Raw genomic sequence first — 25039 nt, 5'->3', positions numbered from 1 at the left:
CTTCGGAGATTGGTGAAATTGAGCTGTTTTTCGGGCGCTGCATTGGAGGAAACTTACGAAGAGCTTAAAAAATTAATTCCTGGTTTAAGATGCGTGGCAGGGCGTACTTTGGAAATATCTAACTATTTGTTCGTCGTAAGAGTACGTGCGACTTTCTAGCGAGTGAAACAGCTTTTATTCAATAAATTATCATTGCACGCTAAGTGGCCCATAAATTTGTGATAAGAAACGATATTAGCCTTTTTTTCTTTTTTCGCTCTCTGTTCGGCTTCCTACGTTCGAGGTTTGTTTTGCTGCCTACAGCTGTTTGCTAGCCAACACACTGTGAATTATTTTGTCTTTTTTTTTCTCCTGTATTTTTCGGCTCAGTTCGAAGTTTTCTTTTTCTCGGTAAGGTTTTGAGACAGCCAACTCTTAAGCAGCCAAATGTTTATATGTCGTCTCTGCCAATAAGCAGCAACAACAACCGCGGCGTTAGCGTGGATTTCTCTGTGAGCATGCTCATGTTGCAGCAGATCCCGCCTCGCGAGATCAGTGTGCTTGTGTTAATCGATGCGGTCCCTTTCTTTGCGTGTCCATGCAGTCTTAAAAGCTGCAGGCTACACTCTACATCTAATGGAAGACCAGTACCCCGAGTGCGTCGAAAAGTTCATCGTCATCAACGGTAAGTTTTCCACTATGGTCTTAACACATTTTCAATTTTTATTTTTGTCTGCGGTCTTAGAAACAGCAAGTCGTAGAGCAGCTATTTCCAGCGCTTCTCATGCACACGGAATGACAGAATAGTCCTAGGCGCCTCCGCAGAAAAAAAAAAAAGAACAAAAAGAAGAGAGAGAGAGAGAGGGGGGGGGGGATTATGGGGTTTTACGTGCCAAAACCACTTTCTGATTATGAGGCACGCCGTGGGGGACTCCGGAAATTTAGACCACCTGGGGCTCTTTAACGTGCACCTAAATCTAAGTACACTGGTGTTTTCGCATGGAGAGACAGGATATAAATGGGGAAAGGGAAGAGGTACATGCGCGGTTAGCTCTTACCAAGCTATTGACTACAGAGCGATATAAAAGTAAGCTGTGCAAACAAAGCTCGCATTCTTAGGGCTTGCCAAAATTTAGCTTATTTGTACCAAGTCACAACGCACCATACATATTATGTAGCCTTCCGTGAGCGGCTTGAGATGGTCACGGAAGGCTACTCAGCGGGTGCTACGACGTTTTCATTTATCACTTCAGCGTCACCAACACAGACAGCTACGGACACGAGGAAAGTAAGCCACCATTCAGAACGATAGCAGCCCAGAGGTTATCGCTCGTCTGAGTGTCGTGCATCGAGCTATGCCGAGCTCAAGCTTACGAATTTTCAGGCTTCTGGATCTCATGTCCACGCAGTCACAAGCGGAGCATGCGTTCTTCGGCATTTGCATATCGCGGACGCTCTTGCACCGTTATAGGTGATCAGAGGTGTCGTCACGGCGAATGGTCATCGCGTTCTACCCATTTGGTTTCCACAACCCGATGCGCTGTGTGTCGCGATCTACTGTCGACTCTGGAAAGCTTTTGGGGCAACGTGCATATAGCCGTCGGCACTAGAACTCGATTCCCTCAGGGTGTCTGGCACCAGTTTCCGAATTAGGCAACTGATTTGTTTTGATCCCTTTTGTATCACCAACTTCCTATTGCGGGCAATGCTCAATGACTTGCAGAAATTAGGCTAGCTTGCCACAAGTCGCCGCGCATTCGCAATTATCTTTACTGGCGACGCTGAACAGAACTCCCCTGAATTTCCTGCACCGAGGATTCTGCAGGGAATGACGAGTACAGGGAGTTATGCAGCCTAAAAGCAGATATTTCAATATTCAGAGGATAGATCATTGCTTGCAAGAGAGTTAAATTAATGTAATCCTGTCGATCCGTTTTAGTCTAATTCAAGCTGTGTTTCACGTGTTTTTGTCGTCGTGTCATAGGGTCGTCTCATAAAGTGCGTAAAGCTTTGCGCAAAACGGCCTCGTCACTGACCGACAGACTTTCTACTGTTGCAGCTCCAAGCTTTTTTCCTATGCTATGGAAATTTTTGCGAACGCTAATGACCCAGAGAACAGCCGACAAATTTGAAGTCTACGGAAAAGGTGAGTACTCTTAGAGCACGCTCTCTGCAGACCTTGATAGCCCATAATGTCCGTACTATACCGGACGTGTTGCCGTAAACTTCGATGCTTCAGAACAGTACAGTGGAAATAAAAAGAGATACATTCTTTTCATTCCGGTGGAAACTGTAAGTTGAGGGACAATCTTTATTTAGACCTTCAGTTAACTCAGCCTACCTAATTACCACTAAATTATTCACAGCAAAGGGCATGCAGTGAACGTGAAATTATCATTATTAAACAACCGAAATTACTGCGTGAAACGTCTTGCCCAGCAGTGTACGGATTCGATCAATGTTGTTTTGTAAAGCGCGTCAAAATGAAAATGCCTATCAAGCGAAGCAGCTTTCGAGAATCAAGCACGTCCAGTCTTACGCGTCTGTGGGACGGCGCATGTACAGTCGACGACAATACTTTACGGACCGCATTATCTGAGAAAAAGCTGAATATTTCCGCAGCCCCACAACGCAGCCTGGTATTTGTGAGATATGCGGTTTTACTAGCTACTGTTACAGGCTGCTCGGTGATTCGACGTTTTCTGAGATCCCGTGGCCTGGGAACTTTTGGGCCCAACTGTACTTGTGAGTGTCATGTCGAAACCAATCGATGCGTAGACCGGAGCAGGCTGCTCGCGTGCTCTACACAGCATTGAATGTGTCTGCACCTGGTTAAGTTGCGTGCATCCCTTTATCTCTCACAGAAGACGGTTGGAAGGAACGTCTCCTGGAAATCGTGGATGCGGAGATCTTACCCGCCCACTGGGGCGGGAACATGCTGGGGCCCGACGGAGACCCGATGTGCAGGCACAAGGTACGTCATCTTGTTCTGCAGTTTAACTGACTGCAACAGGCCGCGGCACCGTGAGCCCGCGGTTGGTAGCGACGAGGTCGTCTCTGTAAATCCGCGCAACTTCTACGAGCTTTGTCGTACGAGCTCGCTTGGGTGGTTGGCCGAAGCGCGGAGGCGAAACACGACGCATGGCGCTTTCCCACTTAACCTGCAAACGAAACTAGTCACGTCTAGTAAAACCGTCATAAGGAATTTGCGCGACTTCTTTTTTTGTCTTCTAATGCCAAGCAATAAATTAAGATCAATTTCTGGAATTTTAGGTGTAAGCATCAACGATCTGATAATGAGGCACGCCGTAGTAGTGGCAGACTCCGGATTCATTTTGATCACCTGAGGTTTCTCTAACGCGCCTTTGAATCTAAGTAAATGAGCTTTTTTGTTTGGCACTTCGCCCCCGATCTAAATGCGTCCGCCGCGGCCAGGATCGAACCTGTGACCTCGAGCTGAGCAGCGCAACGCCATTGCCGCCGGGCTACCACGGCGAGCAAAGCGAAGCATTCTTTGCCTTATGCTAGACACTTTGTGTTAGGTAAGCATGCATACGTAGGGAGTAGGTAGGTCACTGTCAGCGTCTGATTTCGGGCTTCTTCGATAAAAGGACATTGCGTGTTACATGGTGGGATTGAACAAGGTTCTCCCAGAAGAAAACTCCGATGCTCTCTCTATTCATCAGAACTCAGACGCATGCATTCTTCTCACGTGATTATGCCAACTAGCATTCCAAGATGATTGGCGCTTGATTGACGTCCCATAGCAGCAATCTTTTTTCCTGTCACAATTATGCATCGCGAATTGGAGCAGAAAAGATCGAAAGGCAGCGTCATTAATGTCAGCGTCGCGGTGAATGACGTACCTGGCCAGCGCCACTAGCATGTATGTGGCGTCGGATTGGGAAGAAACTGGGAACAGAGCCCACCGCCACTATTTTGATTATGTTGAACATTTATTGGGATCTCTTTGGAAATGGGGCAGTTCCAAATAGTCGCCTAGCCTGCTTGAGCTAAAGAGGTAATCTATACAAGCTTGTCAGTCTAACATTTGCCTACACCTCCGTAATATTTTCTCCCTTTCTTAAAGCTGCATCTACCTTGTATAGTCACCTATCCCTGCCACGGAACCAGTTCCACGAGTCTCTCCCCATGCTTTTTTTCCGCCTATAACCAGAACGTCTTTTGGTTATCTCGACTGCAGATCGGTTAATGCTTCCATTCGCTTTGAATGCCAGTTCTGTAAAGAGGACGTTACCTAGAGGGCCTCGCTGGGTGAATACCTTCGCATTTAAATAGGATGTGCTCAGCTTTTTCCAGATTTTCGCCGCCGCAGATACCTGACACATCCTGTTGGGAATATTTGCTCCGGTATGTTTTTTGACCTTATAGGCAACCAGCGCGGGACTCCAATAGCAAGGCACAGACTGCCCTTTGTCTTATCGTACAAATGTTCCTTTCTAATCTCTTTCTTGTCGCACTTGTAGTTCTCCGTGGTCTTTTAGTTTCTCTCCACCCTTCGCGCCCAATTTACTGTATGTTTCTCTCACTTTCTTTTTTCACAACTCCTGCTTGTCAATTTACACTTTCAATTACTCTGTGCCTTTTTTGCCAACTTTCTTGAGCTCTTCCTCTATTCTGTGCCCATGCTTATGAGGTACGGTTATTTGCGCACTCCAGTTGCGCATTTACTTTACCGCGAAAGCGTTAAAAGCCCCTTGTCGCAGAAAATGCCGCGTCGGCGTTGGCCGACAAACTAATTCCAAATCACGCATCCCGAACCACGCAGCCCCTCCGTGTGGAGCATAGGCGTTACTTGAATAATTGAATTTCTCAAAGCAAAATGCGTCAGAAAATTCGTAAAGTATGACTTACACACAACTTACAGACGTGATGCGTCGTATTGTAATTTAAACACAGGAGAAAATATAATTCTGTTAAGCGAAAACTCAAAGACCAACCCTTTTTCCAGCGATATATATATATATATATATATATATATATATATATATAGCGTTCACCACCAGCGTTTCCAGGGAAACATTACGGCTACATAAGCTAATAAGCTACTTAACTAATTTTGCTCTGCACTTCTTTTTCTCATTTACAATAGCTCGAGAGGCCCCCTCTGTCTCAAGTGCTGCCAAGTTGACACGTATGGGCTACTATTCCACGAAATGGCATATACATATGGCGGGCCACGATGCCGTTAGTGCAATCGTACTTTACGAAAGCCCCTGAGAAGGCCGCCACGGAAGCCTTGATCACGGGACTGCACCGCGCCGCACCGCCTAATGTGGTAGGCCAAGAACATTCGTTTATAAGCCCAGTGAGCGATGGCACCACTGGTGGAGACATCCTGTGTGTGTGCGCGCGCGCGCGATTCTGAAGGTGTAAAAGTTCACTGCACTTCAGCCGCCATTCCGCGCTCATGCACAACCAACCAGCTCAGCAACTTGCGCATAAACTTTGAGCGGTTCGGATCAGGTTCTGCGGTTCGTAATTCAGACTCGGGCGTCACACAGAGGATCGCTTGCCTATCCCGCCGTATCACCAAAATGTGGCAGGGGGCCTCCGCTACACTCTCAAACAAATGTATGCCCTTTGGGTCGTATCTTGCCACAGAACGATAATCGCCATCTGTCTTGCTTGAGTTGCCTTCCTTGAAAACGCTGCGCGCCCTACTTTCCTGTCGAGAATGCTCTGTCATGCTGATAATGCGCATGCCGTTCGTGACTTGGAAGTACCGGGCTCGCAGCGTTAAAGAAAGGAAATGCGGACAAGACATATGACGCTTATTATTGTGTGACAAGATACGACCGAAATGGTGTAATTTTGCTTAAGAATGTGTACAGAGACGTCGCACTAAGTCGACTAAGCGGACCCACGCCGTCGTCCGTCTCCACTGAAGAGAGTTGCTTTTTGGAGAGGATATTTGGTCGGGAGGCTGAAGGAAATGAGAAACGAGCTTGTTTTACATATTTACAAGTCACAGCGGCCCCAAGAGATGTGGCAGCACACTACATGTACGAGCGCTTTACGTATCTCAGCACACATATTACCCCAGATCTCCGCTTTTGAGCAGTCGTTTTCCCTAGGTCTCAAACGAGGGAATTCTATGGTGTTGCCTCGGCAAATCGGAATGGTCGAACCGTTCGCAGCCTCCCGCCGGAGTCTCCCACTACGGCGTGCCTCATAATCAAAAAGTGGTTTTGGCACGTAAAACCGCATAAAAAAATTTCCCGCCGGAATATATGCTTCTGATGTTGCTGGTTCGATCCTGCTTATGGCGCAATGACGAGGTAATCGGGAAGCAGTAGTCGACGCCGGTGTTCTCACGGTGGGACGTTGGCTTCTTGCAGCAATCACCCGAGCCAACTTCGGATGGACGTTACACTTTTCCCAGAATCGGGCAGTTACTGACAACTCGATCTGACGTTGACTTCGCACGTCGACCCACCGTCGTCTAGGCGTAACGGCCAGAATGCTGGTCTTGTGAGCAGTTCTATTACCCTGGCGTTCATTCGTAACAGCACCACTATATAGGGTGTCCCAGCTAGCGTTATAGCCAAGCTCTTTAATATACAGAATATACGAGGAGCGCAGCCAATATTATTCTGTCAGCAGCGACGTACATGCCGCAGCAGGAAGATATTTTTCACAATCCAGCTATCCAAAATTAAATTATAATAATTAACGACCATTTTATTACGGGATTGAGGGCGCGAATTTCGATAGAAAAGTAATAATCGTGTTTTAAAACGCTCTATTCAGCTGTTTTCAGCGGGCTAACTGTCGCGCAATTATTTTTTTTTCCCCAGCGTCATAAAGAAAACGCGCGAAATATGAAAATAGCCGCACGATTACGCGTCCGTGCGCCGTGACACCAGGGATGAAGCGTTCCTCGGAAGAATTGACTCTGCTCAATGCCTTTGGCCTCCTCCTCAATGCCGCTGCGCAGTGCATTGGTTTCGCGCTTCGTGTGGAAGCGGCAGCTCGCGGTTCGCGGTGACCCCCGCCAACACTGATGCCTCGCCACTTTCCCGTGGCAACGGAGCCTATTAACGCGACAGCGTTAAGGAGCTCGTGTCGCAGAAAAGCCGGTGTCGTCGGTGTCGGTGTCCGCGGCGTTGGCCGTGAGCAAAAAATCCCGGCAGGTGGTGGTGGTGGTGGTGGTGGTGGTGGTGGTGGTGAATTGTAGCAACAGGCGGGTTTAGCCTGGCGAACAAGGCCGGCAATTGCTCCGCCTGAGCGACTCGCACAATACCGCTGAAGGGTTTCACCATATGTCCATCAAACCAGTCTCTCTTAAGAAATCGATGAGGAGACGTGAAGTTTCTTTGCGCGCTATAACTGATCCCTCGGGAAATATAAGGTGTTGCAGGCGCGCATGCGGTAGGTCCTTGTTTTGCAGATTCTTCAGGAGAGTGTCTCTTTCATCTTGGAATTCCTGGCAGGACCACAAAAAGTGCTCAATGTCTCCTGTCTCCTTGCATGCCGTACAGTTCGGAGAATTGATTCGCCCCGTTTTAAATAACCAGGCCGGTGTATTAGCAGATCCTGTCCTTATTCGATATAGAAGTGTGGCTTCCTCTCGGTGCAATCTCTTGGTTACGCAGGGCATATGCGGTGGAACCCAAAGCGACGCAAAGTGATTTCGAATGTCAGATTTTTGCGCTTGATTACTCTTTGGAGCCTTGATTTTGGGAGGATGATAGAGCGCTGCGTAAGCAAGCGCATCAGCTTTTTCGTTTCCTGAGATACCAATGTGGGAGGGAATCCACTGAAACTTTACTGTGAAGCCTTTGTTGTTGAGTTCTTTCACGATGGCTAGTGATTTGCGTGGGAACTTGAGGGATGGCAAACCATGGTATACTTGTTGTAATGCGGCCTTTGAGTCCGTAAGGACAACCACATTCTGCGGAGGCAAAGTCTTTAGTTTGCGCAGAGCAGAAGCTATTGCTACGCCTTCCACAACTGTCGACGAGGCTATACAGTCCAGACGGCCAGACCACGTATATCTTAGAGAGGGAATGTAGAATGCAGCTGCACAGCGGTCTTCGTCTGCCTTGACAGAGCCATCTGTGTATACTTGTAGGTGATTCGCGTAAGTCGTGCTCAGGTGTTCCAGGACTAATGACTTGGCTTCTGCAGATGGAATGCAGCTCTTTGATTGCAATCGTGGTACACTTAAGTTGCATGTGATGTCCTCGAATGTCCGGGGTGGTTCTATCCTTTCTCTCTGTCTCGGGCAGCGCAATCCTAATACGCGAAGCGTGTTCAATGCTGCATAAAAATGTGAGCGCGGCCTGTTACCTATACGTCGTAAGAGGGCTCTACCGGGCGTAGACTCACTCAATCGTAGTAGCTGGATCATCAGAGCCTGGGAAGCCTGAAGTCGTAGAGGGCGTGACTCAGCTTCGTAGAGCACTTTCTTGTTTGACGCTGGCTGAGGGACTCCAAGACAAAGCCGGATACCTTTTCTGTGGATGGCTTCTAAGCGCTCGTATTGGCTGCCGGAGGGTGACATCAGAGGTAGCTGATACAGGATGCGACTCGTAACCAACGCTGTATGTAGCCGTAGCATCGACGTCGGGTGGTTGCCCCAGCCTATGCCAGCGACTCGCTTGAGCACATGTAGCCTGGGTGACGATGACGCCACAACGTGGTCAACACCGCGGCGCCAGAGTAGCCTGTGGTCTAAGGTAACGCCCAGAAATCGGACGGTGGTGACTTGTCGAATCTGGTATCCGTCCAAATTCAGCGTCAAGCGTGTAGATTTTCTTTTCACTCCAGGAAATAGTACGAATGGTGATTTCTCTGCTGATAGTGATAATCCAATCGTTGCCAAGTGGCCCTGAATGGCTTTTACTGCTCCTTGGGCTATTCGTGCGAGGCGGCGATGCTGGTAGTCGGAGACCCATATGCAGATATCATCGGCATATATAGATATCTTCACTGGTGTTCGATGGTTTAGTACTCTTGGGAGGCTACTCATGGCAATGTTAAATAATAAGGGAGATAAAACACTCCCTTGTGGCACACCGCGAAATATACGTATTTCATCGCTCAAAGTGTTGCCAAGATGAACTCTGATGCGACGATCATTGAGGAAGGTATGTATGAAGCGCAAGAGATGACCCGTGACGCCTATAACTTGTAACTGGCTGATGATGGCTCCTTGAGACACGTAGTCGTAAGCCTTAGAAACATCCAGAAAAACAGCAAGTGTCGACAGGCCATCCGCACTGTAGAGAGAGAGAGAGAGAAAACAAGGGTAGGAAAGGCAGGGAGGTCAACCAGAACAGCATCCGGTTTGCTACCCTACACTGGGGGTGGGGGAAAGGGGAATAGAAAGAGGAAGAAAGGGAGAGAGGAAGCACTGAGTACGTGTGGGAGCGACACCATACACAAGGACACTATAAACGGTCTGTTAAGCCCGTGCAGTTCAAGTACCGCACTAGTGCACGAATCGCTTTTCGAGCCAGTGACGGGTGTGGCCACGGTCCGAGTATCTTTGACTCCGTGAAAGATCTCGAGTCTAGTCTGCGTAAAGTTGCCCGCAGAGAGAGGCGTTGGACATCGTAGCGAGGGCAGGTACACAATAGGTGCTCGATGGTCTCCTCGCACCCACAGGAGTCGCACATCGGGCTCTCGGCCATTCCCATACGGTAGGAGTATGCGTTCGTGAACGCCACTCCCAGCCACAAGCGACACAACAAGGTTGCTTCGCCGCGGGGAAGGCTAGATGGCAGTTGTAGCCGTAGCGTGGGGTCCAGTTTACGTAATCTGCAATTGAAGCCACTTGAAATCCAGAGATCTTGGGACTTCTTACGCGCAAGTTGGCGAAGTTCTCTGGCAGCGTCCGACCTCGCCAAAGGTGTTGGACGCGTCTTGGTATCTTCGTGGGCACACCGGGCAGCCTTGTCAGCTAGGTTGTTGCCGACGATGCCACAGTGAGCAGGAATCCACTGAAATATAATGTGGTGTCCACTTTCCAGAGCATGGTGGTGCAGTTCCCTGATTTCAGATGTCATTTGCTCGTAAGTTCTGTGACGTAATGCGGACTAGATGCTGTGAAGGGCTGCCTTAGAGTCACAAAATACGACCCATTTCTCCATAGGCTCTTCGGTGATGTACATCATAGCGGCATGGAGAGCTGCAAGTTCTGCCGATGTAGGTGTAGTCATGTGCGACAATTTGAATTTAACTGTAACGTTCTTGGCTGGAACGACGAATGCGGCAGTTGAGCTGGTAGGTGAAGTGGAACCATCGGTATATATATGTATGCGGTCATGATACGTCTGGTGCAGTAATATGAGCGTAAGTTGCTTCAGAGCCGGCGATGGATGATTGGACTTTTTTGTAATTCCAGGAATAGCAAAATTCACTTGAGGCTGTCGCAGGCACCACAGGGGAGAGGAAGGCTTCGCCGCCAGTGTAAATGATGCCGGTATGTACTCATGATGAGCGCTAATAACTCGTGAAAAGGTCGCTTGAGGTCTCTCGGCTGGTAGGGAGGCCAAATGATGGTCGGGGATCCTTGACAGATGGCGAATGTGCGCTCTGAGAGAGTCGACAGCTACATGTGTCTGGATTGTATGGTCTCCTGCGATGGCGATTGTCGCTGCTGTTGAGGTGCACCTAGGCAGCCCTAAACACGTGCGTAGGGCTTGACCTTGTATGCTCTCCAAGGCGCGAAAGTTCGTCTTGCATGCATTTGACAATACTGGTAGGCTGTAACGAAGGAGTCCGAGAAACAAAGCCCTGTACAGCTGCAACATAAAATGGACTGGTGTACCCCAGTTTTTCCCGCATAGAAATTGGAAGACCTGAGCAATGGCGACTAGCTTCTTCTTCAGATAGACGCAGTGAGGGCTCCACGAGAGGTTGCGGTCAATGATGACGCCCAGAAAGCGATGCGTCTTAACATAGAGTACAGCTTGACCATTGATGGTAACAGGATATGATGACATTTGTTTCCGCGTAAAACCAAGTAATGCGCACTTTTCAGTAGACACACTGAGGCCTTGCTCTCGGAGATAAGAAGCCGTCATGGTTGCCGCCCGCTGAAGCCTGGCTCTTAGCTGAGGGCGAGTCACCGCAGAGGCCCAGATGCAAATGTCGTCGGCGTATATGGAGACATGTACTGTCTGCGGTAGGTAATCCGCTAGTCCTACCAGGACGAGGTTGAACAAAATAGGGCTCAACACTCCACCCTGCGGCACACCACGGCAGATGGAATGGTCTGAAGTTGGGCCGTCTTCGGTCTGTAAGAAAAAACGCCTCTCAGTCAAATAGTCCCGAATCCATTGATACATTCGGCCACCAACTCCAACAGCCTCAAGTGAGTTTAGTATGGCCTCATGGGTGACGTTGTCGTATGCTCCTTTTATATCCAGAAAAAGTGCCGCAGATAGGCGCTTGAGGCTTTTTTGATTTTGGACCCATGTTACGATGTCAATGACGTTGTCGATGGACGTGCGACCTCGACGAAAACCTGTCATGGCGTCCGGGTAGATGTTGAATCGTTCTAGGTACCATTCCAATCGAGCAAGAATCATTCTTTCCATCACTTTGCCGACGCAGCTCGAAAGCGCAATCGGACGATATGATGAGATCTCAAGCGGAGACTTTCCAGGTTTCAGAATGGGGATCAAGCGGCTCGATTTCCATTGTTTAGGAACGGCGCCGTTCTGCCAAGATTCATTGTAGTAGTTGAGCAGCTCATCACGTGCGTCATGTCCAAGGTGGCATAGGGCAGCATACGTGATGCCATCAGGTCCTGGTGACGAAGAACGCCGGCAGGTCGCCAACGCAGCATCGAGCTCCTCGAGTGAAAATAGCACGTTCATTTCTGGTACACGTGCCTCAGGGATGTCATTCAATGCTGCGTCATTAATGATGGCCACGGACCCAGCAACCCGTGCACAGAACTCTTCAGCCACTTGAAGTTCCGAGCGGAGTTGGTAGAGGGCCAGAGCAGCGAAGGGCTTCCTTTGATTCGGAGATGAGCGAAGACCCCTAACCGTTCTCCATATGTGCGAGAGCGATTTGCGGGGATCAAGCGACTGACAGAATGCTTTCCATCTCTTATCTTCCAATTTGTCCATGCGACGCTGGACTTTCTTTTGTATGCGTCGTGAAGCCCTCAGATCCAAGACTGACTTCGTGCGCCGATACCTCCTCTCCGCTTGTCGGCGTGCTGCACGCAGCTTCTCCAGTTCCATGTCCAAGTCTGTTCGCCTTGTTGACCTTGGAAGCGAGCAGATGGATGTTTTCAATGCCTCTGCGATTGCTTCTTCGATAGTGTTTGAGAGGCCTTCCCGACATCTGTCATCCATATCCTTCTGAAATTTTGACCAATCAACTGTACGCAAGGCAGTAGAGGAGCGTTGCTCAACTCCTCTAATCTTTATGTATGTCGGAATATGGTCGCTTCCATGTGTTTCTATGTCTGTAAACCATTGGACGCTCGAGGCAAAGCGCCGTGACACCAAAGTTAAATCCAAGCAGCTACTGTAGGTCGTGCCTCGCAGAAATGTAGGGCTGCCGTCATTCACGCAGCACAAATCATGGTCGGCAGCAAAGGAGGCAAGGCTCCTGCCTTTGGAGTCAATTTTAGTGCTTCCCCATAGCTGGTGATGCGCGTTGAAATCACCTGTGATAACCCAGGGGCCATTGTTCATTAGCAATATTTTCTTTAGTCGTTCACCGTCAAAGTGACCCGCTGGGGATATGTAGGCTCCAATTAGTGTAAATGACACATTCTTCTTTTGGACATTTACGCAGACATATTGGTTGTCGTCATGAGGCTCTATCGCATTAGCAACATATGTTAAGTCCGTGCGGATATAGATGATCACTTTCGTGCTCGCACCGCATGTGGACGAGACGAAAGATTCATAACCGGACAGTCTGAGTGGAGTTGGTGTATTTGGTTCGCAAATGACCAGTATGGGGAAGCGATGTGTGAAAATGAATTGGCGAAAGTCTGATATACGGGTCCTTAGACCCCTGGCATTCCATTGAAAGATCGACGCACTTTTACGTTCAGTGCGGAAGGGGACTATTGATCGAGCCATGATGCTTAAACGATGCTAGCAAGCACTGGATTTAGTGCATCCAGTATTTGCAGAGCGCTTCGAGCTGCTGGTGTTTGCAGCTTGTTCAGTATAATGCGCATTGTATTAATTAGCGATTGCAGCATATCAGCCACCTGCCTGTCGTGGTCGCACAAATCGCCGACAGTAGACGTCGGGGGTTGTCCAGCGAAAGCTTGCTGTGTGTCTGTTGGTGAATGTTGTCGTTTCGGTAGAGCCGGCCAAGATTCGGCAGATGTGGTCTTCTCAGTGGACTTGCTCTTCGCGGTCCTGTCCACATTGTCTGGCCTGGGCGGTGGAGGAGGAGGTGGTGTTGTAGGAAGTGGCATGCGCCTTCCTTGAGGAGCCTTCCTTGAGGAGCGCCGGCGACGTGAACGTCGCTTCCTTATTTTTTCGGCGGCTTCGCGATGAGATGAATGATCTCTCGCCATCTCTTTCAAGATGGCCATTTCCATCTTAATATGTGGGCATTTCTTCGATGAAGCTTCATGTGATCCTCCGCAGTTGGAACACTTCACTGCAGTCGCGCCACATTTATCTGCAGCGTGGGGCTCTCCGCAGCGGGAGCATGCTGCCTGATTTTCGCAGACGCCGCTCACGTGTCCCAGTTTCATGCATTTGCGGCACTGAAGAGGTTTCGCAATGTAAGGCCGCACTGCATGTCTGAAGTGTCCCACCTTAACATGCGAGGGTATATATTTACCCTTGAATGCTATTTTCACGCAGCGTGAACTGCCTAGCCGCTTAACATCAACGATGACCTCACCATTGGCTGGCTTGATAAGAATCGGCAAGTCGTTATTAAGGATGGCAACGTCTACGTCGTAGATAACACCGGTGACTACGTCAGATCCCAGAGGGATGTAAGAGCGCACCTGAATGCCATCGAGGTCCGTTACGCTGCGTAGAGTGGTCAAAGCAGCCGCATGCTGGACATCAACCGCCAGAAGATTTTTTCGGGTGTTCACTCGAATGTCCGATATTTCGTTTGGCACCAGGGCTTCCAGTGACATCGACACAGATTGCCTGTTACATTACAGTGCGGACGGACACCAGTACCATCCGCACTGTAATGTTCTATGTGGCTTAGCAGGTCCAGCACATTGTCTTGAGCGCTTAGACGCTGCCGAAACCCAGTCATGCACGATGGTAGTTTTCGACCCTGCTCGACATACCAAGTGAGTCTTGTGCACGCCATCTTCTCCATTAGCTTCGCTGCACACGAGGTTAGTGATACCGGTCTGTATGAGTCCAGAGCTGCAGGATTCTTTCCAGGCTTCAGAACCGGTACCACCTATGCTACCTTCCATAAATGTGGTATAGCCCCACTGGCCCAGACTTGGTTAAAAAATGCCAGCAAATCACGCCGTCTCTCAAACGGTAGGTTAGTCAGCATCTGATTAGTGATAAGGTCAGGTCCCACCGCACAGCGACGTCGGAGGCTGCTCATAGCTAGTTCCAGCTCTCTGAGTGTGAAAGGAGCATCCATTAGAGACGACGATAGCGGCGGAGGCGGGTTGGTTGTGCCGGCTGACCTGCCGGAAGAGTATATTTCAGCGAAGGCATTCGCAAGACAAGCGAGTGTCTTGTCTAACTTCAATGCTAGGGCTTCAAATGGCTTGTTTGGTCGAAAGTTTCCAGCAAGGTTATTAACGACCCACCATATCCTTGGAACTGGCGTGAAGACCGATAGGCTTGCACAAAATGATGCCCATTGATCTCTTCTTAGTTTCCTTGTATAACGTCGAATAACTGCGTTAATCCTGTTATATATAGTCTTCATTGGTGGGTCGCCCTTCGTCCTCATCAGCCTCCGTTCCGCTCTTCTACGGGCAGCGCATAGATTTTTGAGATTTAGATCCGGAGCGGGCAAGTGATCGGGTAGCTTCAGCTCAGCGGTAGCCAATCTCTTGCTACGTAGCATGTCCGCCAACAGGTCTCCAGATGATTAGCTTAGGCCGTCCCTGTACGTATCCCAATGCGTCACAGGACAGGATCTTCGGCCGTTGGTTCTATATCCAGCAATGTTAACGAAGACAGGAAAATGATCACTGCCCATTCTATCTTTACTAGTCGTTGAAGATGCGAGGATGTCCGTTGAGTGTAACGTCAAGTCAATGACACTGTAAGAGGCCGGTGGTCGAAAAAACGTTGGCTGTTTGTCATTTGCCACACAGAGACCCTCGATGTTTAAAGCACTAACAATTTGCTTTCCACGTGCATCAGTCGCCTTGTCGCCCAAGAGAGTATGGTGCGCGTTGAAGTCCCCACATATAATCCTCGGAGCTGGGCAGCGGCTGCAGAGGTCTCTTATAATTTCTCCCATCGATACCTTCAGGCGAGAGCTCACATACACGGAGGCCACGCTGAGGCTTCGGTTTCCCAGCCGCACTTGTACAGCAGTGACTTCCAAAGCACTGCTGCAAAGGTCTTGTACTGGTAGAACGTAATGTGGTATTTCACGTCTCACATATAGCATGGCGCTTCCGTTCGGAAATGTCGGAATACTTTTGTTTCCATGTGCGACATAACCAGCAATTGATCTGGAACTTGGAAGACCAGCCTCGGACAGGGCCAATATTGGCACAGGCATGTTGCGTAAGAAAAGCGACAGTTCAGGTAAATGGCACGCAAGACCCGCACAGTTCCATTGCATAATAAGTGGCACCTGTGGACGAGATGGTGAACATTGTGTCCTCACCGCATCCATATTGCTAGGTGCTTTAAAAAGAGGCGGAGCTTAGAATCACTGACTCGAGCGCCAGGACTACTTCGAGCATTTCCTTCATCGAGCTGGCCGGCATCTTCTCTATGTGTGATCGCAAGGCCTTGAAGAGAGCACGTAGCACCTGCTGACAGTCCAACTGTGGTGTGTTTTCTTCGCAACGCGATTGGGGTCGCTGCAGTACAGACACATAGCTTCGCTGTTTCGGTTGTTCAGCAGTCTTCTCGTCTACGGGGCCTCTGTTCATTGATTTGACTGGTTTAGCCGGTCCGCTGCGCGATGGCACCACTGTGTCCTGGATTCCTGGAGAAGGCTTCAGGCTTGGAAAATCAGTTTCACTCTTTGAGTTCCATTTGATTTCGTCTGACTCTCTGTGACTTTCTGTCTTTTTCTTTGTCGTATTTCTCTCATCGTTTCTTGTTGGCCCCAAGATAAACGTTTTCTTACGCTTTATTGCCGCTGCCCGCGTAGGACACTTGCTATAACTAGCTGGATGACCACCACTACAGTTTGCACATAGAAAGTTCTCGCTGCACGCGCATGTTTTGAAATCGTGCAGTCCTCCACATATCTTGCACCGCTGCTCACCACGGCAGTACTTGGCCACATGTCCATAGCGCTGACACTTGAAGCACCGAGGTGGTGTCTCAACGTAGTCGATGGTCTCGTGTCTTGTGAAGCCCAAGTTGATCTTCTCTGGGCGGTCTTTATTTGGAGCGAACGTAAGAACCACGGAGCTGGTTCGTCTGGACTCCCAATCGGATTCGGAAATTTGAACGCGTCGCGTGACTCTCCTTGCATGGTAAACACCTTGTGGTTTTAGGTATAGCAACAGTTCCTTGTCAGTGTACCACTTCGGTACTCCTCTAATAATGCACGTGTTTTGCAGGTACGAATTGGGCACTCGTGCTGAGATTGCAGTCCCTGAGATTGACTTGCAGCTGAGAAGAGAATTCACATGCTCTTCTGTCTGTACATCTAGAAGCAGGGCTCCTTGAGCAGTAAATCGGCTCCTAACTGGCGATGCGCCAAGAATTTTTTCAATTTCAGTAGACAGAACAATGGGATTTACTTTTTTCAGGTCGGCTCCTTCTGTGGCAGGCGTAACAATCACTGGGATTCCGACGGTCCTCTTCTTGCGGTGACGCACAAGCCTGAAGCCTTCATCGTCCAGATCTGTGATGTCAGCTATGTCACAATCGTCAATAAGCGTAGATTCGTCGTCTGTTTCTGTAGCCTTGTATCGCTTACAGTCACGGTTGCTCTCAGGGTCAGTCGGTGGCCTCTGGCCCGGTGTCAGGTCAGGCGTAGTCATGACGGAGCTCTCGCCGCTACCAGATCGGGCTCTTCTGCAGGCTCCTATCGAAGCGACGGGAGGCGAAGGCCCCCCCGGCCTCCGGTAGGGAAGGTACCTTGGCGAGTCGTCCGACGTCTTCGACAAATCTGTTTGACAAAACGTCGAAAAAATTCAAAACACTAGGGAGCGATAGAGCAGTGCGACTGTGTCGAACCAAACTTCTCCCCGGCAGGCAATTTTGTTGAGCTGAGTTAATTCTGCAGAGTAACGCCTTGGGATCGCTGGTGTCGCGGCGGGCGGAGGCGTAATATTGCGGCTATTTTCGTATTTCGTGCGTTGTCTTTATGACGCGGAAAAAAATAATTGCGCGAGACCATAGCACACTGAAGACTAAATCGGGTGTTTTAAAGCAGACTATATTTTTCTATAAAAAATCACGCTGTCACTTCAGTCACCAAAAAGTTCGTTAATTAATGCTAATTATACAATCTAATTATCGCTAGTTCAATTATGAAAAAGAAAACAGCCTCTTGGAGCTGTACGTCTCTGCTGGCATAATACTTTTGGTTGCGTCCTCGTATATTCTACATTTTGTTTTTTTAGAGCTTGGCTAACGTTAGCTGGGGCACCCTGTGTACTTCCGCAAGTGCGTAGAGTAGCGTGAATTCGTTTTTGCAAGAAGCGCGCGCCGGGTGAAACAAATAGCGAGTAGGATGTACTCTCTCAACTACCGTATGCGGTCATACCGTATGCGCATGGCCGCACCCGTGCAAAAGTCGCACCCAGAACCTTGTAAAAAATAAACCACAAATATATATTTAAAAAGTATCAATGTATAGGCCGCACCCTTGATTTTCGAGTAGGTTGGCAGTGTTATCGGTTGTGGGGTGCGATACTTCCGAAACTTTTTTTTTTTTTAATCAGTGGCAAAACAAGGCAGCCGTGCCAAGTTTTGGGCACCTCCAAGTAGTAAAAGCACAGACTCCGAGATTTAGCGGCTGCCTCCGATATGCTACCGTCGCTGGTCTGTGGGGCCTCACCATTTATTCCAACCGGCCGGTGACTCGCGACGCGAATAGCCAAGAATAGCCAGCGGCAGTACAAGCGAGTACTGTACTTCAATGGAGGCAAGTACCACCAAAAATATTTACGAAAGAAAAAATGTGTCTTTTTCTCCGTGTAATGGCCGCAGCCCCGATTTTAAACCCAAATCTCAAAAAAAAAAAAAAGAAACCTACCGTCATTACACGAGTGTGTGCGGTAAATATAGTCACGAGGAAATTCAGCCAACGCAAATGAACCTGTTGAAAGGAATGTCCATTACTCGACTGCTATGCAACTCTTGGCTCGCGCGCAGGTGAACTACGGAGGCCGATTCGAAGAAGGCGCAACGACTGCATCGTACGACTCCGTGTTCGATGAAAAGGACGCACAGCAGCAGACAATAGGCCGCCGGGATCGCTGGGAGCTGCCGGTGGACGTGGCCGAGGCGGGGGCGCGGCTCAACTGGCGTTTTCAGACGGCCGCCGGCGACTTGGCCTTCGGTCTGCGCAATCACTGCGGCCAGTCCCTGGTACCCCTGCAACGCCTTGGAGCATGCAGCCTCGTGCCACAAGAAGGAACCTGGCACTGCGTCACTCCCGGAACGTGTACGAATCAAAAATTACATAGTGTCGTCCAAAGAAAAGCATCGTCAGTGTCATCAGAAGCAGATAACTCTGTTTTGAATGACTTTTAATTCATCTTCGAGAGTACAAAGCGTAGTTGGTTTACTTTCAACATGGCGTACAGCTCAGATGACGATTCGAGAAACAATAACATACAACAATAACAACAACAATGACATTATATCTGGTCCCGTCGCCTGTACCGTTCGTCCTACTAAACTTAAGTCATGTATTGAGAAGTCAATCGAAAAAAAAAAACGCACAGCAACGATAATAAAGTGTCAAGTAACGTGTTAATTGATTGAGTAAAATACATGTATTTACTTCTGAATTAACAGGGTTCTCATTTCTGTCGTCAGAAGTAAACTTCATAATTCCGGTAGCGGTTATCAATACAGCTTAAAGCCTTGATCTTTCATTAATGGTCCCAGTATTGCTTTAGCTTTCTACAGCGCCTATGTTACGCTGACATTTTTTTTTTCTGTCCCTTAACAGATGTGCTCGAGTTTGACAACACCTACAGCTGGCTGAACGACAAGACGCTGGCGTACATTGTGAACGTGGACTACCCAGAGAAGTTTCCTTGACTGCCAATAAACCACGGAAGAACTATTCGCGACTTCCTATAAGTGAAGGGTATCGTGATCATTCCTTGTGGTCCCTTGGCTGGCCCGATGATACGCGAAGTCGTCATTGTCGTATAACAAGCCACGTAAGCTTTGCTGAAACCACACCGGTTCCTTAAACGGACATTGGAAAGGAACATTAAAGAGGCACTAAAAATGAAAAAGAAAACATATTTCTGCCGTAAAAAAGAAAAGAAAAAGACATTGTTACCCTGAGAAGGCTCTTGGTACGACAGAAAAGGCGCAATAACGAAAGACACCTGTTGCGAAGCCGTCGTGAACGTCTCGGAACAGCTCGCCGGGACGTCACAAATTTTTGAGGGCGTCTGCTCGCCCTTAGTGAGTTTTTCATGGGTAAGGGTTCACTACAGTGTATTCTAAAACAGCCAAGGACTGAACTTGGCACGTTCCCAGAGGGAGAGAGAAACGAAGAGGGAAAGAGTGGGAGGTTAACCAAAGACGTGCCCGGTTGGTCACCCTACACTTGCGAAGGGAAAAGGGAAGAATGGATGAGGAGAGAAAATAAAAATAATAGTAATTCACAGTCAGTCGTAGAGGAATCTCCACTGTCACGAGCGTTCATACAATGCAGTGCCCTTCAAGAGACGCAGAAGGGCTCTTGTGGCATTTTGCATGTAAGAACGCATAGGCCTTGGTCCAAGGGTTTCTTCTTCTAAGAGCGCTCTATTGTCTAGCAGGTTAAGTTTCGCTTGTAAAGTGCGTCGCTGAGTCTCGAAGGATGGGCAGTGACACAAACGGTGCTCCAGAGTCTCCCGCGCGAATTGCAGGAATGAATAGGAATTTGTAAACGCAACGCCCAACCACATTGCGACACAGTAAAGTTGTTTCGCGACGTGAGAGTTCAGGTGGCAGGCTAAGTCGCAGGTTAAGGCCGAGAGAGTGAAAGCGTGAGTTGGTGGAACCCGGTGATATTCCGTCGGAGAAGTGCAATGAGACGAGCAAGTGAGTGAAGTTGTCGCGCAGCATCGGTCCTTGAAAGTGATACAGGAACGCGCGTTTTTTTTTTTTTTTTTTTTTTTTTTACCGAACGCGCAGCTTCATCTACGCTGTTGTTGCCGACAGTGCCGCAATGGCTCGGCAACCATTGAAATACAGTGTCGTTAGCTTTATCGAGCACGTGATGATGGGCGCGTCTTATTTCGTACACAAGCTGCTCGTGTAACCCATGAAGTAGAGCAAACTGCAGAGTTTGTAGGGCTGCTTTGGAATCGAAGAAAATGGCCCCCAACTATTTGGTGGCTGCTAGAGCACGCACTTGAATGCACCTTGAATAGCCGCGAGTCCTGCTGCTATCGACGTGGTATCGTGCGAATATTTAATTTGCAAAGCGTTCAGTAGTTGTTCCGATGGAACAACTACGGCTCCGGTAGAGCTGTTGTAATTGGTGGAACCGTCCGTGTTAATGTTTGTGCGGTCAAAGTAAGACTCGTTGAGGAGAAGCAGAGACGACTGCTTCAGGGCTAGCGGGGACAATCCTGCCTTCTTAGCAATTCCAGGAATTGAGTGGCACACGTGAATTTGCCGGAGACACCGCAGTTTCGACATTGGGCGTTTCGCAGGCTGGAAGCCAGATTGTATCGAGTCATGGTGTCTCTTCACAATACCACAGAATGTAACTTGTGGTCTTCGCACTGGCAAATAGGCTAAATTGTGGGATAGTAGCCATGAACGGTGTCGAATGTGCGCTGTTAGCGTCTCACCCATGAGTGGCGATAGGGTGCTCCCAGGCAATGACAAGCGTTGCAGCGGTCGAAGAACATAGGCCAAGACATGTCCGAAGTAATTGACCTTGTACGCTCTGTAGTGCAAGGAAATTAGTCTTGCATCTGTTGGACCAAACGGGAAGACTGTATCGCAAAAATCTGAGAAAATGTGCCGTGTATAGTTGTTGTAAGGCGGCCTGCGGCGTGCATCAAAGACGCCGTCATCCGCCGCGGCGCCACCAGTCGGGGACTGTTGTCCGGGATCGGCATAGAACATGCGTGAGGAACGCGCTTCGAGCGCCGTCGCCCGTCGAAACCGACGTGTCCCGTCCCCGACAGCTAGCGCCGTTCGGCCCAGCCAAGCAGCCGAGGATGCAACTATGGCTGATACATTCGCTCCCATTGCCGCTCGCCTGACGTGCAAGGCCACACCTTTTTCTTTTTTTTTTTTTTACCCAGCACCCTTGGTTGTAACATGGAGCTCAAGCACGGCCCCACGATTTTCCAGCAACGACTTTGAACATATATCCTGTTCGGCTACGCGCATATACACTCCAACTCAATGAAGAACGCTAAAGTCAGCCCGTCCATACGTATACGTCCGTCCGTCCGTCCGTCCGTCCGTCCGTCCGTCCGTCCGAGGCCTATATGAAGCAAACAGTTAATGAAGCCAAGGAAAGCAAAGGGGAAATATATCTGTTGTTTTTAATTGGAGTGTGCCAATGATGAACTAAGTGAAAACGCAACCCAAGGCAACTTTTCTATGCAAAAGAAGGGGGGGGGGGGAGGCACCTTCACTAGTACAAATCCGACTAATGGCCACCAACATAAGGACGCGTAAATCCGCAAAAGAGAAATGAGATAAGGTGCACCTCATGGGTATGCCTGTGAGATACACCTCTCCTTTACTTAGAAAACAAGGAACTACATCAAATGGACTCGCGCAGGAAAGTAGCGCAGGAAGAACACTGCCAAACAGGGGCGGTGCTAGGGTGGGGGTATAAAGTTCTCAAACTTTTGGTGCGAAGGGGGCATTGACATTTCCGAAGTCGTGCTTTAGATTTTGAATTACAGAACTTTGTGGGTTTATGTTATAAACATTTGACACCACAGGTGCATTGACTTTTCTAAGGTCGCACATGGGACCATACAACGAGACAAGCCCAATCAACACACTATAATACAAATTGAAAAAACACTCAGGGAGGCCTGATGAGACGTAACGTGGTGGTGGCTCATTTTTGCCGTCATGTCACAGAAAATAATATCATTTTATTTTTCACCTGCGCCAAAGCATCCATGTTCAGACACTAAAGCCAGCAACGGTAACTATGTTCTTATTAATTTTTTTACTTTAACTTTTATTTACGAGGACACGTTGAGCCTCATCGATTTTTTTCTTTCTCGCTACCCGCGGGCTGCCAGAACCATCCAGAGCGCATGCGTTTTTATCGTGTTGCCTCGACCACGGTGCGGCGCACTTCGATGCGCGTTCGTTTTTCTCTGGCTGAGTGTATTTTGGCCTGGCAGAGTTTTGGACGCTTTCTGGCTAGCAGACGAGAAAAAGAAAGAATGCATTGTCACTCGCTGCCATCAATGCGGGGACTCTCGACGGAATGCAACGCGTTCGCTTGAGCGCAGCCCCACCGGAAAATTTTGTCTCGCCGGTGTAGGATACCGCGAGCAGCAGTATGCGTATGGTTCTCCAAGGACCAAGCGTCTGACGTTTTCTTCGATATTCCTTCGGTAGCCACATTAGGTGCCCAAAGTTGGCATTCGATTGTGGCCAAAACGCTTTCCTTTGCGTTTCTTATTTAATTTCTGTGCCTCCGTCCCATAAAAGAAAAAAGGACATTGTTGCGGCGCAGCCAATTGTCGCATGGTCGAAGTTCGATTTTGTTATTTCTTCTTTTGCCGAAATTAATGAGCCACGGGACGCTTCAGTTGCCGGATACTCCTATTATATTATTGCGATAACGATTATATGGACACTCCAGGCGCATTCCTGCAGTCGTCGTCGCCCTCATGTTCCGTATAAAGTCCAAGGGCGATAAAATTGTCACCCCGCACCGCATGCTGTATGTGGGAGTGAAAGCGCAGGGGGGGGGGGGGGGGGGGAAGGGGGTGGCATGGGTGAGCCGACGGCGGTGGCTCAGTCTTCTGTGCGCAAGGGAGAAAAGCGGGGAGGAAACGCTCCTCGTCCTGTAGCGCGCAATACATCAGGGCGAGTGGAAGGAGGGGGGTAGGGGGCTGTGATATGGGACACTGTTGCATTTTATACAGCGACTTTTCTTTAGATACGTAGATTTATTCGATACTTATACGTATATTTAAATATCTTGTTGCAAGCTTTTTTGTATACCTGCTGTGAACTTTGTTTTCCGTGACACTTTTCTTGCACTTTATCAAGCTGTATCTTCGCATTTGTATTTTCCATTTTATCTTCGCATTTCTAATGTCGAGGGCGAGTCAAATGAAAGTGCGCAAACACAATCCGTGCAATAATGGTTCGGTTCATTATGTGCGAGGCATGCGCGCAGCACAGAGGCATCTTTCCTTTACAAAAATGACACGCAGGTTTAAGAATGAAGGTTCTTTAATGCTCTCATAAATTGGGTTGAACATGGTTGCATGACATAATGGACACTCCAAAAGTTGAACAGTGTGGTGTCGTGAGGTTTTCGACAACTGAAGATGTTTGCCAAAAAGAAATTCGGCGCCGTATGGCTGCCGTGTACGTTGAAGACTGCATTTCATTGGTCATTGTGAAGCATTGGAGCAAACGGTTCAAAGAAGGACGTGAAAGTTGCAAATATGATTCAAGACCGGGCCAAAGCCACCGTGCAATCACCCCAACACAATTGCAAAGGCTGATGAGCTGATTAGACCAGAACAGAGGATAAGCTTGGATAAATTGGCAGGGCGTGTGAACATCAGTCTCGGTTCGGATCGCACAGTAATTCATGAACATCTCGGTTATCGGCTCTTATGTGTGCAATGGATGCCCAAGATTTTCAACCACCGCCAGAAGACGGAGAGGTTCGGCGCTGCCTTGACTAGTATAATCCGGTATCACAATGAAGGTGATGACTTTTTGTCTGCAGTTGTGAGCGGGGACAACTTATGGTGCCGCTACTACGAGCCTGAAACACGACGACAAAGCTTAAGGTGAAAACAGTTCAATTCACCACCCCCAAAGAAAGCAAAGGCCGTCATTTCTGCCGGAAGGGTGTTAACTTTTTTCGATCATCAGGGGTCATTATTGATCGAATTTACAAAACCTGGAGAGACTACCAATTGTTTTCGATATTGTAAATGGCCGTATCGGCTGCGTTTCGCTATCAAGAACAAATGATGTGGAAAATTTACGAATGGGGTCATCTTGCTCTACGACAGTTCCCGACCCCACGTCGCTGATGTGGTTAACACAAAACTGGCAAAGTTCAAGTGGCCAACGCTGCAACATCCGCCATACAGCCCACACCTGTCCACTTGAAACTTCCACATTTTGGGGCATTTGACAAAACAGCTCAAGGGAACCCTATTCGTGTCGGACGATGATGTGAAAGAGTCAGTTAGACCTTTTGAAGCAGCAGCCGAAGGAGTTTTATGAGACGCGAATCACGCGACTAGTTAGTCAGTGGGATAAATGTCTAAATACTCGGGAAGACTATTTTTAAATAAAGTACCCGTTTGTCATATATTCGCATTGGCTCACTCATTTGACTCGCCTTCGCATATTTTGCAAACTCCTGCTTTCTTTATATATGCTCTCTGTTGTGAATATTATTTCAGTGCAACTATAATACACGACTGGTGACAGCTGCTCCTGCGCAATACAATGGAACAAAGGACGGCGACGTTGATATTTTTTCCTGGCCGTCGCATATGTACAAAAATATAAACAATATTCAGGAG

At 48.6% G+C, this 25039-nt stretch overlaps 1 protein-coding gene across 1 annotated transcript in view; it reads left to right on the top strand.

The window, feature by feature from the left end:
- The window catches only part of LOC126521986 (SEC14-like protein 2), a 33653-nt gene extending 11781 nt beyond the window's left edge, over positions 1 to 21872 (top strand). The window contains exons 8-12 of the mRNA XM_050170749.3: positions 584 to 664; positions 2039 to 2125; positions 2844 to 2953; positions 18462 to 18753; positions 19267 to 21872. Of these exons, the coding sequence (XP_050026706.1) occupies positions 584 to 664; positions 2039 to 2125; positions 2844 to 2953; positions 18462 to 18753; positions 19267 to 19358 (662 nt within the window). The 3' untranslated portion in view covers positions 19359 to 21872. The remainder of the gene's footprint in view (positions 1 to 583; positions 665 to 2038; positions 2126 to 2843; positions 2954 to 18461; positions 18754 to 19266) is intronic.
- Positions 21873 to 25039: the final 3167 nt, after the last annotated feature.

Source organism: Dermacentor andersoni, chromosome 6 (assembly GCF_023375885.2).
Source record: "Dermacentor andersoni chromosome 6, qqDerAnde1_hic_scaffold, whole genome shotgun sequence".
Taxonomy (NCBI): domain Eukaryota; kingdom Metazoa; phylum Arthropoda; class Arachnida; order Ixodida; family Ixodidae; genus Dermacentor; species Dermacentor andersoni.
The sequence above is the reverse complement of the archived record's forward strand: the minus strand, read 5'-3'. Positions and strand labels throughout refer to the sequence as shown.